This window comes from Chanodichthys erythropterus, chromosome 13 (genome assembly GCF_024489055.1).
Source record: "Chanodichthys erythropterus isolate Z2021 chromosome 13, ASM2448905v1, whole genome shotgun sequence".
In the NCBI taxonomy this organism is placed as follows: domain Eukaryota; kingdom Metazoa; phylum Chordata; class Actinopteri; order Cypriniformes; family Xenocyprididae; genus Chanodichthys; species Chanodichthys erythropterus.
This window is the reverse complement of record NC_090233.1, coordinates 32,719,345-32,738,486: the sequence shown is the minus strand read 5'-3', so window position 1 is coordinate 32,738,486 and position 19,142 is coordinate 32,719,345. Positions and strand designations below refer to the sequence as shown.

Sequence of the window (19,142 nt, the reverse complement as noted above, 5' to 3'; positions counted from 1 at the left end):
TAATAATTTTTTTAAACTGCCTATTCTGGGGCATCATTAACTATGCTGAGGCCATGATGGACAGTGGCCAATGGGCAAGTTTGGCCAGGATGTCGGGGTTACACCCCTACTCTTTTCGAAGGACATCCTGGGATTTTTAATGACCACAGAGAGTCAGGACCTCGGTTTAACATCTCATCCGAAGGACGGTGCTTTTTGTCAGTATAGTGTCCCCATCACTATACTGGGGTGTTAGGACCCACACAGCAGGTGGGGTGAGCACCCCCTGCTGGCCTCTTCCAGCAGCAACCTAGTTTTCCCAGGAGGTCTCCCATCCAGGTACTAACCAGGCTCAGCCCTGCTTAGCTTCAGTGGGCAACCAGTCTTGGGCTACAGGGTGATATGGCTGCTGGCTAAATCTCACGCTCCCTGTCCCCCCGAGCTCTCGACTATAATACAGTACATTTGCAAAGTTCACACAGCTAATATAACCCTCAAATGGATCTTTACAAGATGTTCGTCATGCATACTGCATGCATGCTTCGGATCATGTGAGTATAGTATTTATTTGGATGTTTACATTTGATTGTGAATGAGTTTGAGGCTATGCTCCATGGCTTAAGCTAACATTACACACTGTTGGAGAGATTTATAAAGAATGAAGTTGTGTTTATGCATTATACAAACTGCAAGTGTTTAAAAAATGAAAATAGCGACGGCTCTCTTGTCTCCGTGAATACAGTTAGAAATTATGGTAATTTTAACCACATTTAACAGTACATTAGCAACATGCTAACGAAACATTTAGAAAGACAATTTACAAATATCACTAAAAATATCATGTAATCATGGATCATGTCAGTTATTATTGCTCTTATTATTGTTATTATCTGCCATTTTTCACTATTGTTCTTGCTTGCTTACCTAGTCTGATGATTCAGCTGTGCAGATCCAGAAGTTAATACTGGCTGCCCTTGTCTAATGCCTTGAATATGGACTGGCATATGCAAATATTGAGGTCATACATATTAATGACCCCAACTGTTACGTAACAGTCTGTTCTTCTGAGGTCTTTTAAACAAATGAGATTTACACAAGAAGGAGGAAACAATGGTGTTTGAGACTCACTGTATGTCATTTCCATGTACTAAACTCTTGTTATTCAATTATGCCAAGGTAAATTCAATTTTTGATTCTAAGGCACCATCAAAATACCTTTATTTGTTGCAAAATATAGTTAAAACCTTTCAATAAAAGAGATCACGTTTACCTTACATACTTTGGATGTCATATCTTTGTTTTTATTATCGTTAAGGCCTTTGGAGAAAAAAAAAGAAAGACCCGTCACATCATTGACCCATATACAAAAAGAAAAAAAATGTGACACTATATATGCCACATATTCTGTTTTTCTCACACTGTTGCACTATGTGTTTAGATTTGAATACTGCCCTAATGAAAAACAATCAATGGTGAAACCTCCATTGCTAAAATGTCACACATGGCGAATCAACAGAACCTTGTGTGGTTACTATGGAAAAAAAAGTGATTACTAAAAAAAAATAATATGTTCACCTATAACTTAAAAGCTTAGAAAAAACAAAATCATTTAAGAAAAAAAAAATCAGATTCCACTTAAAGCATGGAAAAAGCCTGAAGTTAGTGGTCAAAGTAGACTTTGAGCATACAACATTTCTTCGGACTCAAATAGGATAAAAAGTCACACACCAGAGCTTATAATATTGTAGGAATCACAAACAATGTGATTATGACTCATTCAAAATGTTAAAATATGCCATCTACTTCAACATTCCTGCAAGTCTGAAGTATGTGTTGAGCCCAGAGGATGTGAATGGTTTCTAAATAAGATGGGTTTTTGTGCTGAAACACTAAACGCAAAAAAGGTGTTGCAACTGATTAATGAACTTATGTCTTCACACTTACAGGCTTTATCCAGCAACCAAGATGACAGACAACAACATCAACAATGTCAGACACTCCAGCAGAAAGCAGAGCCCCTTGATCTCCATGCCCTCGTGTGACACGTCTGACCTTACCGAAGCAGGTGCTAGTCTTAGGGAATGCTCTGAGGTTAGCAGAGGTTAGATACAGCGTGCGGCGCACCCCAAAGAATGGCAGGAATGTCCGTCCTGTGGAGGTAGGGGTTCACGGACGGAGACACTACAAATTCGGCGCCTTCAGACTTTGTTTTGCTTAGCATGTCGAAAAATACAGCTGCCTCTCCTGTGCCAGCTATCTCGCAGCAATCATCCATGAGACAGTCGCGAACAGATTAACGGTGCCAAACGGATGGTTGTAAGAATGTCTCAAAAAATTAATTAGCTCAGAACACAACTGAGCACAAAGACTGCTTGTTTCTTTCAAAGCCTGTCCCTCTTTGTTATTTACGTGTCCTAACTGTCCAACCTGACACGTTTTTACGGTATGGGATGACACAGCACTCTTTTGGGAACGCGTCTTTAGAAAATCCCCGCATGCCGATAAAAAGCACATTCCGTTAATCTCCCCACAGCTTTGCCAGGCAATGTGGTAGCTCCAAAACAAAGAAAACAAATAGTTGGTGACCTCTGATGAGTCCAGTGCTGGGGAGGAAGGGAGTGAGCAGAGGAACAAAGCAGTAAATCTTTTTATGAACTTTAAGCACACATTTGCCGTGTTCAACGTCCAACTGACTATCTTCTCTCTTTCAGATCCTGTAGGAATCCTCCTGTTTACCTCAACTTAATTGCTAGATTCAGCCTCATGCTGCTTGACATTACAGGAATGTTACTAACAGACATACTACTTTGCATATAACTTAATCTGAATTAAAGGCGAATAGATGGAAAGATGTGTAGTGAATAGACATTCTGAATGTTGACAGTTCGCAGCATGTGACCACAACAGTATTCAAGATATGACGTGTTGATATTCCATAGCAAAGCGTGAGATCAGTAAAGCAGAATGAAAGAAAGGAACAGATCTTTGAGAAAAAACTTCACATCCAGAACAACAAAAACCTGACCCTTAAATAGCAGGCAAATGGAAGATACATTGTACATAAGCAATTTAAAAACAAACGCACTCAAGGAATCGACAGCAAACAGAAGAGAAAGAAGGATGAGAGCGAGTGAATCCCCAAACTGACCTGCTTCACTTCAGCCGGCATCATGGAAATCCTGTTTGGTTAAGCCTCTGGAAGAAAAGCAACGAGAACAATATTCTCTTGTGAATGGAGTTTATCTGTCAGTCAGTCAGTCTTTCGTTCCTTGTTATGTGAGTACGTCCTGTGAGAGCCGAAACAGCTCAGAGCCACAGAGCCATCCTTTCCCCACAGTCACATGCACGAATATACTCCGTCTTGCTCCCGTCTTCTTGCGTGATCCTCTCTCTCTCTCTCCCCTTCTCACACACACGCTCTTTCTAACACATGCTCGTAATCCTCTCAGGGACAGAAGAAACCCGCCTCCACCGTCAGCGAGCAAGGATGCTGCAAACGTTGAGGCGAATAATGATTTCAAAATGAGGAGAGATGCTTTAGACAGTCCAACGAATCCTTCAATAAATTCAGGAATCTGGCTGAAGAGAACCAAAACAAAACAGCTCACACACGGAGAAGTGGAAGGGGAAAAAAAAGTTGCCCGGTGCAGGAACAAAACCCTCTGGGTAGACTAAGAGAGAGGGGGGTGGATGGGTGTAGAGGACGGGGTAAGGGGGTGTGTGTGCGCGTTTGGGTGAATAGAATCTTCCCAGAAGGCAGTTGCCCTGTTCACAGCGTAGGGTTTGTACTCTCGTTCTCTCCCTCTACTCACCGAGCATCTATGCAGACAAGGGTCAGACGGATTGGAGGGGGAGGGGGCTGACAGACAGACGCAGCTGGAGTGGAAAGAGAGAGAGAGAGAGAGAGAGAAAAGTCTCCACCCAGCCATCATGCCAAAAGAACATGAGCCCTGAGAGGGGGGCAACGCTTCACAAAACTTTGTTATTTTCCTCTTTTTTTTTTCTTTTTTTTTTACCCATACGCTCTCTCTTGGCCTGCTCTTTTCTCTCTCTGCTTTTGTCCTTTTGTCCTTCCAGCCTGCTAAATATGAGAGCAGAAAGGAATGAGGTTGCAGAATGATTTCAGACAGTTTTCAGTGACTGATAGCGAGAAAGAATTTTAATCCAAATCTATGAATGGCTTTAACACAAAGCCGGACGGAGGGAGAGTTCAGGGATGGGCACTTTACACACAGGGTGTCAAACTCATTTTAGGTTGTGGGCTGGATGTGAGACAACTTTTATTTTATTTTTTGTACATTGTTGTACTCGTGGAGTTAAAAAAAGTTCAGAATCAACTTTATGTATGCTTCACTTACCTATACTGGGGTTAAAATAAAGGGTGCATGTGCAATTTATTCAATTCATTCTATTCAAAAGATTTTTTTTTTTGTAAGGAAATTAATTATTTTATTTAGCAAAGATACATTAAATTGAAAAGTGACAGTAGAGACTTTTACATTGTTACAAATATTTCTAGCTCAAAAAAATTCTTTCTATTCATTAAAAGAATCTGGAAAAAATATCAGTTTAACATAAAATTGATAATAAGAAATGTTTCTTGTGCAACAAAGCAGCATATCAGAATGATTTCTGAAGGATCATGTGAGACTGAAGATTAGGAGTACACACTTTGTAAACCTGCCCTAACAAAAAGTTAGGCTTAATAAAAAAAACTTTACAGCTAATTTCCATTTATAAGCCTGAGCCTCAGTTAAACATAACTTTATTAAAGGGGTCATATAATGGCACTTTTACAAGATGTAAAATAAGTCTCTGATGTCCTCAGAGTGTGCATGTGAAGTTTTAGCTCAAAATACCCTACAGATCATTTTTATAGCATGTTAAATTTGTCACTTTTTGAGAGTGAGCAAAACAGCTCCATTTGTGTGTCCTTTTAAAAGCAAATGAGCTGCTGCTCTCCAGAACATGGCCTCACCCCTTTGTAGCGTGTTCTCGGAGACAGGGTTTATGTAAATTTTAGGGTTAGTGATGTCACCAACCCGGGAAGAAGCTCGATGTAGTCAAACAGAATTCTTTAAAAGAAAATATCTTGCTTTTCTTTGAACTTTGAGCATCCAAACTTTGCAGATGTTGTTTATGCTCTAACAGCAACATTACACACTGACTAAAGTTTAAAAAGTGAAATCATAATCAACCACCCCTTTAACTAATTTGACCAAGAAAGTCCACAATTTAGCGCAATTCCACACAAACCCTGAGTAGAAACGCATTAAGAAAGTGTCAAAGCTGAATATGTTCCACCTGGGGTATTGTAAATGCAACTCACGCTTTTTTACTTAAAAACAAAATCTTCTCAAACTCTGAACAACAGTCACCCCAACACTGAAGAACATCATGTCTTATCTAGCAGTAACAGCCTGGATCTGTTTGCAGTCGGCCTGAATGAATTCGCTCTTTTTTTTTTTTACTACAGAGTCTGACACCAAACAGACTGCAGAACGCCCTGTGGTCACTGAACCATATAAACATGTCAACAGAAAAAGTGTTGATAAATAAATAAACTGAAAGTAATCAGTGCGTTTTAGTGGATCCAGGCCTGAGGAGGTAGTGCAATGGAACAGATGCCGGGAAAGGTTAACGTGGACTACTATGGAGAGAAAGACAAAAAGATGAAACCACACATAATGAAACGAACAAGAAAGGATAAGCAAGATATGCAATGTACATGCGACTGTTCTAGTCTCATAAATATATTTATGAGAGCTGAATATTTGAAAAGGCTTTTGCTCCAGAGGATGTATGATGTTTACTTAGGGTTGCAGCACTCTCAAATTTGGAATGTAATGAATTTCATCATTAGAAGTTTTCAAAGGTGGCGACTCAGCAAAGATCACATTTTAAATGCATAACCTCTGTAAACGAGCACTGATTATGTTTTTTTTTTTTTTTTTTGCAGACTGGGAAATAAACATACAATGTTGTTTCTCTTGATATGCGTGATCAAATACAAATATGTGAGTCTTGGGTTTCTCCATCACAGAGATGCTGATCAACAACTCAGATCTGGTAAATGAGACCCTGAGAGAGAATATGAAGATATCAGAACTAAAAGGGAAATAGAGCATAAAATAGCACTGAAGGAATAGTTTCACCAAAAATATAAAAATCAATCATTATTTACCCACCCTTGTGTTGCTGCTTTTTTCATTTCTGAAAGTGCATGCGGATAGGAGTCGATAAGCTCCAAAATGGCAAAAAACAAACAAACAAAACAAACAAAAAGACCCATGTGCAAAATTCCATGTTTTATGAATAAATACTCACTAATAATCTGCATATTGTGTCTTCATATTATTACAAGCAGTAATGTCAGATCCATAAAGAATAAATCTGTTGAGTTGGATCTTTTCAATGAATAATTTGATCTAGTTCACAAAACAGGTGTGAATGATTTGTTCATGAATCTGACTCAGTTCAGTGAATAACATGTGAATAGCACGAAGGTGAGTAAATAATGACAACATTTTGGGGTTAACTATTACTTTAACTACACTATATTTCACACTGTGGTGGTGATTATCATCTTTTCCAAACTATCATCAGAACATCCCTTAAATAAATAACTCTGTTCACTTACTCCAAATGTTCACTTACTCAAAGCTCATTATACAGTCCTCTGCTCTAATAAAGTCTTGTTATGACAGAAACGTGTAAATAGACCAGGGCCCTGGTAATAAGGTAAGAGACTGACAGTCCAGACACGCATACCAGTCTCTGGATAAATATAAAGAGCAGAAACGAGTCTATCCACGCACACACAAAGTCAATAAAGCCACCAGAGACCAGACAGAAATATTACACACTATATATCAAGGGGAAAACAACAGGAGAATAACACAATGTAATTTAGCTGAACTTATATTGTGTTACCTGCTACACAAGGTGATGACAATTTGAATCCTTTAAAGGTGCCCTAGAACTTTTTTTAAAAAAAAGAGATGTAATATAAGTCTAAGGAGTCCCCTGAATGTGTTTGTGAAGTTTCAGCACAAAATACCCCATAGATTTTTTTTAATTATTTTTTTTAACTGCCTATTTGGGGCATCATTATAAATGAGCCGATTCAGGGCTACTGGCCCTTTAATTCTCGTGCTCCACGCCCACGGAGCTCGCGCTTGCCTTGAACAGCGCTAATATAACCCTCAAATGGATCTTTACAAAGTGTTCGTCATGTATGCGTCGGATTATGTGAGTATTGTATACTGTTATATTGTTTACATTTGATTCTGAATGAACTTGAGGCTGTGCTCCGTGGCTAACGGCTAATGCTACACTGTTGGAGAGATTTATAAAGAATGAAGTTGTGTTTATGAATTATACAGACTGCAAGTGTTTAAAAATGAAAATAGTGACGGCTCTTGTCTCCGTGAATACAGTAAGAAACAATGGTAACTTTAACCACATTTAATAGTACATTAGCAACATGCTAACAAAACATTTAGAAAGACAATTTACAAATATCACTAAAAATATCATGTTATCATGAATCATGTCAGTTATTATTGCTCCATCTGCCATTTTTCGCTATTGTTCTTGCTTGCTTACCTAGTCTGATGATTCACCTGTGCAGATCCAGACGTTACTGGCTTCCCTTGTCTAATGCCTTTTATAATGTTGGGAACATGGGCTGGCATATGCAAATATTGGGGCGTACACCCAGACTGTTATGTAACAGTCGGTGTTATGTTGAGATTCGCCTGTTCTTCGTAGGTCTTTTAAACAAATGAGATTTATATAAGAAGGAAGAAACAATGGAGTTTGAGACTCACTGTATGTCATTTCCATTTCCATTCAATTTTTCATTCGAGGGCACCTTTAAGAAAAAGAAAATAAAATAAAAATATCACTGCTATTTGCTTTGATTGTTTAAATTTAATTTTAACATTTCTAGCTGTATATATTGGAATAAGTTGTTAAATCAATCAACCCATCTTTATAGAAACGTACAAGTAATCATCAGCTATATCTTCAATCGTTACCCATCAACAAATTTGTGGCAAATATGTTATTAAACTGATGTTAAACCACTTCAAGGCAGCTACCATTAAAAGTCAGTGTCCTGAAGTCTCCAAACAACTCTTTTAAGTAAGAGTGCATTTTACACACTTCAAGTGGTTTCAATTTAGGCTCCCAATAAGAGGGTCAAGCACACAGACTTGTTTGGTTATATATGAACATGCCGAGTAAAGGGGTCACATTCCTGGAGTGACTCAGGGGTCTCATAAAGCAAGAGATTCTTATTTTAAACACATGAGTTCAGGATCCACTGAGTGAGCAGCAGTTGGTCCTTTAAGTGGCTCCAAAGTCAATCCTGCTGGAATGGTCAAGAATATGGTGTAATCAGAAGACCACATTCAGTAGCTGTTGAGTCATTTAAATCATTCACAGACAACTAATAGACTACTAATAGTATCCAGGATTGATTAGGGCGGGGTGATATACTGAATATTTACAATACTTACACAAAATGTTTTGCTGATGATATTTTATTGTGAATATTACAGTGATCTTAATGTACTTATTTGGCCAATTATTCTTGTTTTTTGTTTTTGTCTTTTCTAAAGAACCAGTCAAACCATTTCCCAACTTGGCAAACAATGGTTGTTTGGTTATTTTTTGTATGTATATATTATATAAAAATATTAAAACTTCAATAAAAACAGTAATATTATAAATTATTATTACAATTTAAAATGACTGCTTTCTATTTTAATACATTTTAAAATGTATTTTATTCCTGTGTTGGCAAAGTTGAATTTTCAGTAACCATTTCTCCAGTCTTCAATGTCACATGACCCTTTACAAATAATTTTAACATGCTTATTTGGGGATCAAGAAAGATTTCTTATTATAGAAGGTATGCATAGACATCACTTTCCCGCCGGAACGTGCTCCCTCAGCTGGACTGAGTGGCAAAAGAACCTGCTGCATGACTGGATTTAATAGGGGAAACTGCAAAAACGTGAGTAAAACAAACGATTACACTAAAACATGTCAAAGAAACCTAATCCATGGATATTGACATGCAGCTAGGAATCGTGTTTCCGGACATTTATACGTGCCTGATTTCAACGCCGGGGAAATATATAAAGCATATCTGTCTGTGAACGCTTTATATAAATAGGTAGGTATAAATCGGAGTGATCACTTATATCAGTGTTATATATTTCGTCATATCGTCCAGCCCTAGTTTTTGTCAGTGTTTATTTAAAAACACCCAAATATGCAGAATACAAGACGGTAAATATTTAATTGAGTTGTCAACACAATATATAACAATACAATATATAGGGTATTTACCCCAAAATCCAACATTTTGACACAAAATGATAACTGCAAAACATGTTTCTTTGCCTGAGTCCAGCCATTTCTGTTTATTGCAGTGACCTATTTGCTTCTTTTTTCTGTAGCTTTCAGCAGTATGTAAAAATATACCTCAGATTTTGTCTCAAAGCTATTTATACAGTCAGTCGCAAAGCTCTTTCCCATTTTGGATGTGTTGTGTGTTTTGCGCGGCATTCACGCTGAAAACCAATGCTGCCGCTCAGTCTTTTGCCACTCTGTGGGCGTAACCGCAGTCAACCACGGTCGACGGTGACATCATGTGCATACCCTCTTTAATCAATGTTGAAGTTTTGCTGCATAACATTTTTGTGGAAACCTTAAAAAAAAAAATCAAAAGAACAGCATTTATTTGAAATTTTATTGTTTTTTTGTATAACTATGTAAAAGTATTTATAGTCACTTTTGATCAAGTTAATGTATCTTTGCTGAATAAAAGTATTAATTTCTTTAAAAAATACTGACCCCAAACTTTTTGATTGGTAGATTACATGGTACACTCTCTTTATATAAAATCACCAAACTGCCATTGTCTAACATGTAAAAATCTAGAAATAAAAATCAAAGATCTACAAATCCATATTTATCTTTTTCAATAAACTAAATTTTAATACATTAATATTATTATAATTTTAAGCTATTATGCACACAAAACTATTGAGATAAGCATTAAATATGTCACCCAACAGTGAGAAAAAAAGACTAAGCAACATTGTGAAAAGAAAAAAAGGCAAGATCTCCATGTATTTTAAGGCTTTTAGAGGATTAATCATTTGATGGATTGTGGAATGGGGATGAGAGTGGTCCGAACAGCCCTCTGTAGAATATGAATAGCTGTGGGCACCTGCAGCTGCTCTGAATACAAAGAATACAGCTATTCCCACTCCTCAGTGAGAGCTCCTGTCCTTCAGTGTGCCAGCATTAGGAAACATATGAGCAGGTTCACCTTTCTAAATCCTGCAGACTTATCAAAAATGGGGATTACTCACAGGATTACAATGTTTAATGCATTATGAAAGAAATATAGCCATATCACCAGAGGTGGATCCTGATATATGACACACTGGAGTGGCTTTATAGACAACTACCTAGAGCTTCACGGTCCACTTCTCATCGCTCATCTGCAGCAGTTTCACTGGACCGCACTTACTCTCTATTCCATGCGCACTTCTTATTGAAAATAAATTGTGACCTAACAATAGGTAACTTCTTCCAAACATCTTTGTGAGACACATTTAAGGAAACCAGTGACTATAGCATGCCAAAAGACTCTTCCAAAGCTCTCCACAGACCTTTCAGATTCAAAACATTTAGACAGTGCTAGCAAAGTTCAGACACAGGAACCAGCTCCAGTTCAGTCCTCCAGGCATGCTTCCTGAATTTTAAAATAACACACAAACTTTCCACATCCCCACAACCCATTCTCTGACAGCTCCATATTTTTAGTTAGCCTAATTTGTAATTTTCAAAGCAAAACTTCTGAAATCTAAAAGGAAAAAATGTTCAGTAGAAAAAAAAAACAAAAAAAAAACGTATCACTGTTTATGTGTGAAAGCAGGAAAAAAGAGCAATGAGAAGTGTGACAGAGAGAAAATAAGCAAAGGTTCACTGCTGCTTTAATTATAGTTTTACAAGAAGTGTGGCTTTTCCTAATGGCACTGGAGCGAGGTGGCATGGGAGATTGTGTGTGTGGGAGGAGGGTGAGAAAGTCATTGTTAAGCAGGTGATTTACAAGACTGTGGGCCTCCCAGGCTTTTTCCCGTAGCAAGCTTCCCTGTGTTTTGTGGCTAACCCTACATGTCTATGGGCATGGAGGAAATCCATTCAAAACCCTCAAGATAGGCTGCTTTGGGGGTGTGCCTGTAAAATGTACAGCCAGTATGTATAGTCTATCACTGCTTTCGATGCACAGTCAGTAAAATTATACAAAGTTTGGGGTCAGTAAGCTCACTAAGATTACATTTATTTGATAAAAAATGCAGTAAAAACAGTAATATTGTGAAATATTATTACAATTTAAAATACATTTTTACCATATTTTTAAATGTAATTTAGTCCCATGATGGCAAAGCTGAATTTTCAGAATTCATTACTCTGGTCTTCAGTATCACATGATCCTTCAGAAATCATTAATAGCGGAAACTGAGGAACATTTTAAAGAAAGTTAAATTTTTCTTTGTAGCAATGTACAGTGGTGTGAAAGTGTTTGCCCCCTACCTGATTTTTTTTTTTTTTTTTTGCATGTTTGTTACACTTCAATGTTTCAGATCAACAAACAAATTTAAATATTAATCAAAGATAACACAATTAAACACAACATGCGGTTTTCAAATGAAGGATTTTATTATGAAGGGAAAACAAAATCCAAACCCACATGGCCCGGTGTGAAAAAGTTCTTGCCCCCTGCTGTTAAAACATAACTGTGGTTTATCACACCTGTGTTCAGTTTCTCTAGCCACACCCAGGCCTGATTACTGCCACACCTGTTCGCAATCAAGAAATCACTTAAATGGGACCTGCCTGACAAAGTGAAGTTGACCAAAATATCCTCAAAATCTACACATCATGTTGAGATCCAAAGAAATTCAGGAACAAATGAGAAAGAAAGTAATTGAGATCTATCAGTCTGGAAAAGGTTATAAAGCCATTTCTAAAGCTTTGGGACTCCAGCGAACCACAGTGAGAGCCATTATTCACAAATGACGAAAACATGGAACAGTAGTGATCCTTCCCAGGAGTGGCTGGCCGACCAAAATTACCCGAAGAGCACAGCGATGACTCATCCAAGAGGTCACAAAAGACCCCACAACAACATCCAAAGAACTGCAGGCCTCACTTGCTTCAGTTAAGGTCAGTGTTCATGACTCCACAATCAGAAAGAGACTGGGCAAAAATGGCCTGCATGGCAGAGTTCCAAGACAAAAACTGCTGCTGAGCAACATCTTGACTTTTGGGAAAATACTCTGGACTGACGAGAAAAAAGTTGAACATTTTGGAAGGTGTGTGTCCCATTACATCTGGCGTAAAAGTAACACAGCATTTCAGAAAAAGAACATCATACCAACAGTAAAATATGGTGGTGGTAGTGTGATGGTTTGGGGCTGTTCTGCTGCTTCAGGACCTGGAAGACTTGCTGTGATAAATGGAACCATGAATTCTGCTGTCTAACAGAAAATCCTGAAGGACATTGTCCGGCCATCTGTTCGTGACCTCAAGCTGAAGCAAACTTGGGTTCTGCAGCAGGACAATGATCCAAAACACACCAGCAAGTCCACCTCTGATTGGCTGAAGGAAAAACAAAATAAAGACATTGGAGTGGCCTAGTCAAAGTCCTGACCTCAATCCTATTGAGATGCTGTGGCATGACCTTAAAAAGACGGTTCATGCTCAAAAACCCTCCAATGTGGCTGAATTACAACAGTTCTGCAAAGAAGAGTGGGCCAAAATTCCTCCACAGTGCTGTAACAGATTCATTCCAAGTTATCGCAAACGCTTGATTGCAGTTGTTGCTGCTAAGGGTGGCCCAACCAGCTATTAGGTTTAGGCAAGCACTTTTCACACAGGGCCATGTGGGTTTGGATTTTGTTTTCCCTTCATAATAAAAACCTTCATTTAAAAACTGCATGTTGTGTTTACTTGTGTTATCTTTGATTAATATTTAAATTTGTTTGATGATCTGAAACATTAAAGTGTAACAAACATGCAAAAAAAATTTAAAAAAAATCAGGAAGGGGGCAAACACTGTAAATGTCTTTACTTTCAATTTCTTCAAAAAAAAAAGAAAAAAAAAAGAGGGAAATATTAAAAAATTACTGGGATAAAGTAATTAAATAATTTAAATTACACTTAAAATAATAAAAAATGATATATAATATACACATTTTTATGAGGTCAATTTAACGTAAAAGTAAAATATATATGGATATAAATATATTTTAAAATTAAGCTTGGAGTTCTTCCACTTCTCTTTTATCAACTTTTACAGAACAAACTGAAATCGTTGATTGAGCTCCGCTCACTCCACACCAGTGAACATGTATAGTAAGGAACCTGAGCAGTGGTGTATCATACAATCTCTGTGTGCCTTATAACAGACAGCATTGATCAAAGCAGCAACTGTTCTTCCAAAGCTCTCCACAGACCTTTCAGACTCAAAACATTTAGACAGTGCTAGCAAAGTTCAGACACAGGAACCAGCTTCAGTTCAGTCCTCCAGGCATGCTTCCTGAATTTTAAAATATTTTCTAGATTCCAGGAAGAAGTACTGTAACTGTGATGTTCCTCGTACTGCCTCAGGTCATGACCCTTTAACATTACTTGCATGTGGGACAGTTGAGGTTACTTTAAAGAAAAGATGTCTACGGTGTCAGAGCTGCTGTGAAAGAGACAAGATCTGACATTGACGAAGTCCTTGTGTGTCTCTGTCACTCTGTGACCTTTTAGGTCTTGTGTAGAATAATAAAGGCTCAAAAACAAAATAAATCAATATCTCCCCCAGTAAACCGACCAAAGATAAAGCAGTGAATGAGGTAAGTCCTTTCTTGCTTTGGGAATCACATCTATTGACACTTGATCCACCTTCCCAACACAGAATTAATGTGTACACAAGACACAAGATGAATGAGGTGCACCTGCAGCACCACTAGAGCTGTAACAATGCCAATTATTCATACAACATTCATAGAAACTGCATACACATGAACCATTTTCAAATTGTGAAATATTGAGATTTGCCAGTTAAACAAACTAAAAGTAATAAAGTTGGTTTCAAGTTGAAAAACTATTAAAATCCAACCCAGTTTAGATCCCTGGTCTCACAATGTTCACGATAAACTCTGGAAAGTTAGCCAATCACATGAAACATAAGGAGAGTTAGAGCCATGAGTGTGTCCTAAAGATCAAGACATCATTATAAAGAATATTAACATTATTTACACAGCAAAAAAAAAAAAAAAACTTATAGCATGAGAGGACTGTTGAAATAAAACATCTAAATCAACCTTATAAGAAAAATATAATTTTTGTGTATTTATTAGGACTGTTGATTTAACGTGTTAAAGGCACAATATGTAAGATACCCAAAAACCACTAAAATAATGTTATATATTTTGTTGACTGGTGTACTTACATTATCCCAAATGTTTCCAACAATGTTTAAATCCAGAGAAATCAGCTATTTTAACCACTGTAACGGTCCGTGTCAATGCCTCGTTTGTCAGTGATGTCATATCCGCGCTACCATTGATTTCAGTTGAAACCATGGATGGTTTTAGACAGAAGGGCTGGAACAAACGATTATTTTGATAATCGATTAATCTAACGATTATTAGAATGATTAATCATCGATTATTACACTGATTAATCAGTAGGCTTTGTTCGATTATTCCACTTTAGCAATTAGTTAAAATATTGAGTTATACTGTACTTTAACTAGTAAATAAAACAAGGAAATCACTTCAGCTTTTGAAAGTGTATTTTTAATGATTTTCAAGCTAACTGAATAGACCAATCTCCTTCAGGTTTTCTTTCCTCCTCAGAAGTCAACAATAGTCCAACTGTTACAATGACTGGTACAGTGTTTTTAAGTCTGGGAATTGTAATAATAACTTTTTAAAAACAGTTTATGGTCATTGAATAGCTTTCCTTAGGTAAATGTTACATTTTGTGACATATTTGTTTGCAAGCTGTTTTATTGACTTCTTTCTGTGGTTAAAACTCTGATTAAGTGATTACATTAGAGATAGATTCATTTCAGTAAGTTGTACTGTATATTTCAACATACTTTTTGATGTTCATTCATGTTTATTTCGCGTTGTAATAGCAGAGAGGAAGATAATAGGTTCACGTGCCGCTTGACCTGAGGCGTTACAGCGATCTGTCACTCCATGTTAAACAGCGTCAAAACCACATGCATTGTTTGAATCCCGTAGTAAAATTGACAGATTTTAAAAGCTGGGACTTAGTTTTATATCAGAAGTAACCTGATCTGTCTTATCTGTTGGCGCGTTGTCTGTGTCCTCTTTGTTCTGCGATGTATCTTTCACTGTGTGAAAAAAATGGATGTGTGGCATGAGAACAGTAAGTTTGAATGAGAGTTGGTGGCCCTGCATGACAGTATTTTTTTTTTTGTTTGTTTATGCTAAATGTTATGTTTGTTATGTTTATGCTATGTTAATCTCCCACATTTCACGGATTAGACTTCGTTTGCACTATGCACTCCAAAGTGACTTCTTTTATTAGATTGGATCAGGGAGGGCTGCATTACAGTATTGTGCTACAGCGCCCCACTGGTCAAACCGCGTTATTGCAGGCCCTTCAAATAGGTCATAAGAGAACAAGAAATTATTCAACAACAAAAATATTTGTCAACAACTTTTTATTGTAGTCGTTGTCGATAATGTTGACTAATCGTTTCAGCCCTATTAGACAGGTAAACAACTGTTTGTACCATGCCTCAGAGACAATGCTATTTTGTCAAGTGGCTAACATGGCAAAATCAGAAAGAGCTTAATTTGTAGTAATAGTAATACAGCATTTTTTCCACCATACAATAAATTTTAAAATGAATTGCAATCGATTTAGCAACACAAGCTTTTATTAATATGCTATTCTAGTATCGATCTAGCTTACTACAATATGCAACAAGTGTCTCACACCAGCCACCGAGCGAATGCACAGAGTAACGTAACATAACTTTCAACACACTCAAACGTATTTTAGTATGATTGTTTTGACCAAGTAAAACAGCGCTGCGTTACCCTACAATTTTAATTAATTTAATAAAGTGACTTATATGAGTAGTAATTCAGCATTTGTGACTATGGGACGAAGAAGACGGATGTTAAACAACTTTATTCTAAACTTTAATCATAAAATATGCATAAGCAACAAAGCAAAAGGAGCAGCAGTGGCCAACAACATATAAGCATAATAAAAACAGCAATGTAAAATGTCCCAGGCTCTCAGTCCCACCCTGCTTCTTACCACAGTAACATTAACAGTAACTATTTTCTCCATTTAACACCTATTTGCCACCTGTTTGACACTGTTAGAGTTGGGTTCCTTGCCGCTGTCGCCTTTGGCTTGCTTAGTTGGGGACACTTGACATTTGACTTGACATTTCATATTCAACAGTATTCTTGACATTTATTCAACAGTGCTTCTGATCTGCCTGCATTGACACCATTCTTTAAGAGCTGCTGTGCAGCCAAATTATATACCAGTTATCACTGTAAAGCTGCTTTGACACAATCTGCATTGTAAAAAGCGCTATATAAATAAAGGTGACTTGACTTGACTTAATAAAACTTTAATACATTAGCTCACCCATCAACATGAGCCCCGTCGGATTGCTTTCCATCAGCTGTGGATGTGAAGACAACAACTCCCATGATTCCACATTCATTCACGGAGTCATCAAGCCTTTGTTATCGTTTTGAAAAAGTGACATCTAGTGGCAAAACTTACATACTGGCAGTTTTAGTTGCTTATTTAGGGTATTATTTCATTAAAAAAAAAAAAAAAAAAGTCTCATTCCATATTAATAAAAAAACCAATAGTTCCAAACCCAAATTAATAGTTAGCCTACTGATGCTTTTCTCATTTAACACAATAATGACTTTAAACTATCTTTTGGTTGTAATTTCTCAACCAAATTTGTTGTACGATTAATTTGCGATTAATGTTAATGTATTGAAGACTGTGTTATGCACTTACTATTACGGTTCTAAATCACCTTAGAGGATTATTTACCCAATTAATGTCCAGGGACTAGGAGAGGAGTAAAGACACCAGAGTAATGGATCAGATTCACTGACTGTACTGATTAATCAAATAAAAGAATGAATTATTCAAAATGTTAACAAACATAAATGTGTCTCAAATCAAACAGCGTAGGCCTACGCAAATTAACAAAAGAATATAACAATGTGCTTTGACTCAAAAGATACAATTATGCTGGTCAGGCAATGAAGTGGTGAAAATAGGAGTACTCAGTCTCTGCAAGTCCCAACTGTTCCAGAAAAGTCCACTTAATGAAAGGAGGGTGCAGACCTTCTCAATCGTCGATCCTCACACTCGATGCCATCACATTGGGACCCAAACAGGTGGTTACATTTCAGTTTGTATTATCGTTTCACGTGACTGAACGTACCAGACATCACGAACGTATGATAATGTACAATATAGCAGCTGATCCTTTACAACTGAATAAATATCTTATTAATATCTTAACTAATATCACGTCAAGACAATGATTATTAATGAAACAAACACTTAAGGTCTGCAATGACGCACGCGATGGTATTGACCATACAATTCCACATATCTCTGGAGCGATCACACAACTTTGGCCGCCCATTACATCTGAGAATGCCAAACTGCTCACAATATTAGTGCTCTATGGATGATCTATAACTGAATGGCTATAATCCACACTAAATCATTTACTTACAATAATAACACGCACCGCATTTCTTCCTTCATTTCTCCATTGCCATGTATCTGATCTCACGCTATTATTCGCCGAACTCACGAGACTTTCGATTAAACTTCGTCTACTCAGTAGATGCAGTACTCAAGAGCACTGTGCAACTATTATAATAACATAAATTTAACTTGAACATGGCCTTTTGCACAGTTAATGTTTGTTAATGCAATGTTAATGTTTAGCTAACTCTAAACTGCTCCTATAGTTCAGCTACAAAAAATAAATATGAATTATTCAACCTCATCAAAACACGGTCATGACACTGCCAGAGGGTCAGCAAACATGCTGAGCTAAAGATACACTGGTCCACAGTAGGTAAGACCACCAAACAACATCAACACATCACCTCCGGTAATGGCATGTGCTACATAACCCACCAGCTTTTGATCCTAATCACTGTGTGGTTTGTGATCTTTTAACATAATTCTCTGTGAGAAAGGAAGCGACACAGGAAATAAAGATACATGTCTAGACAGAAGCTACCATTTCCTACAAACTGATTCTGTGACATTCAAAGCCTTCAGACAGTAACCCGAGGTGTAAAAGGGCAAGCTAATTTTCAAGCTGTCATGTTAGGCAGAGAGGAGTAAAACACAGAAGCGTTAGGGCAGGTGAGGGCAGCACACAGGTTAAACATATAATGGAAGATGCGGATAATCAGAGCCTAAGCAGTGACAATGGACCTGGCTTTTTCTGTGATAATTAAACTTTTCTTAAACTGGTTTTACAATACAAAAAAGCACCTCCAGAGTCAGTATATAAATGATATGGTGTTGCCATCATAGAGACGTGTAGAGTATGAATCTATAACGCTAAAATGTTCCACTACTGATCGCTAACATTGGGAAGAATTTCATCAGCTTCATTTCCCACCAGCAACCCACACAGACTCAGGCTACATTGTTTGATTACTGCACAGGAACCTCACTAAATTGTAAATAAAATAAAATAAAAAAAACAGTGGTGAACTTCTATTGAATATATTTTGCAGTCCAGTGGTCCTTGAATTGATTGATGAAAGGACCTTGCAAATTTAACTCAGTTCATAACAAACATAACAATGTGAAAGCACACAAAGAAGTGTGAAAATAATTAAAAATAGATAGAGGTCTGAGTCAACCTTCAAACAAGGAGTGCAGCCACAAATAGGCAGCATCCCACCGAAAGGCCTAATAGAATTGTTTTAGATTGTAACCCAATTTCTCTAAAATAAATAAATCAAATTTAAACCTGAGACTGTATTAACTCCCCAGTACTTCTATTCGAGTGA

The 19,142-nt window shown here is 37.2% G+C and overlaps 1 protein-coding gene and 1 pseudogene across 13 annotated transcripts in view; both read right to left on the bottom strand.

Moving 5' to 3' along the window:
- The window catches only part of arvcfb (ARVCF delta catenin family member b), a 264,134-nt gene that overhangs the window by 116,020 nt on the left and 128,972 nt on the right, over positions 1 to 19,142 (bottom strand). For 8 of the 13 annotated variants that reach the window (XM_067405663.1, XM_067405672.1, XM_067405665.1 and 5 more), the window contains exon 1: positions 3,128 to 3,632. The exons of 3 other annotated variants lie outside the window; for them this stretch is intronic. In XM_067405663.1, the coding sequence (XP_067261764.1) occupies positions 3,128 to 3,151 (24 nt within the window). In that variant the 5' untranslated portion in view covers positions 3,152 to 3,632. Of the gene's footprint in view, positions 1 to 2,036; positions 2,286 to 3,064; positions 3,633 to 19,142 lie in introns of those variants that run through there. 2 more of the 13 variants (XM_067405668.1, XM_067405671.1) reach the window with 2 other exon arrangements.
- Positions 277 to 393, bottom strand: LOC137035137 (5S ribosomal RNA; annotated as a pseudogene).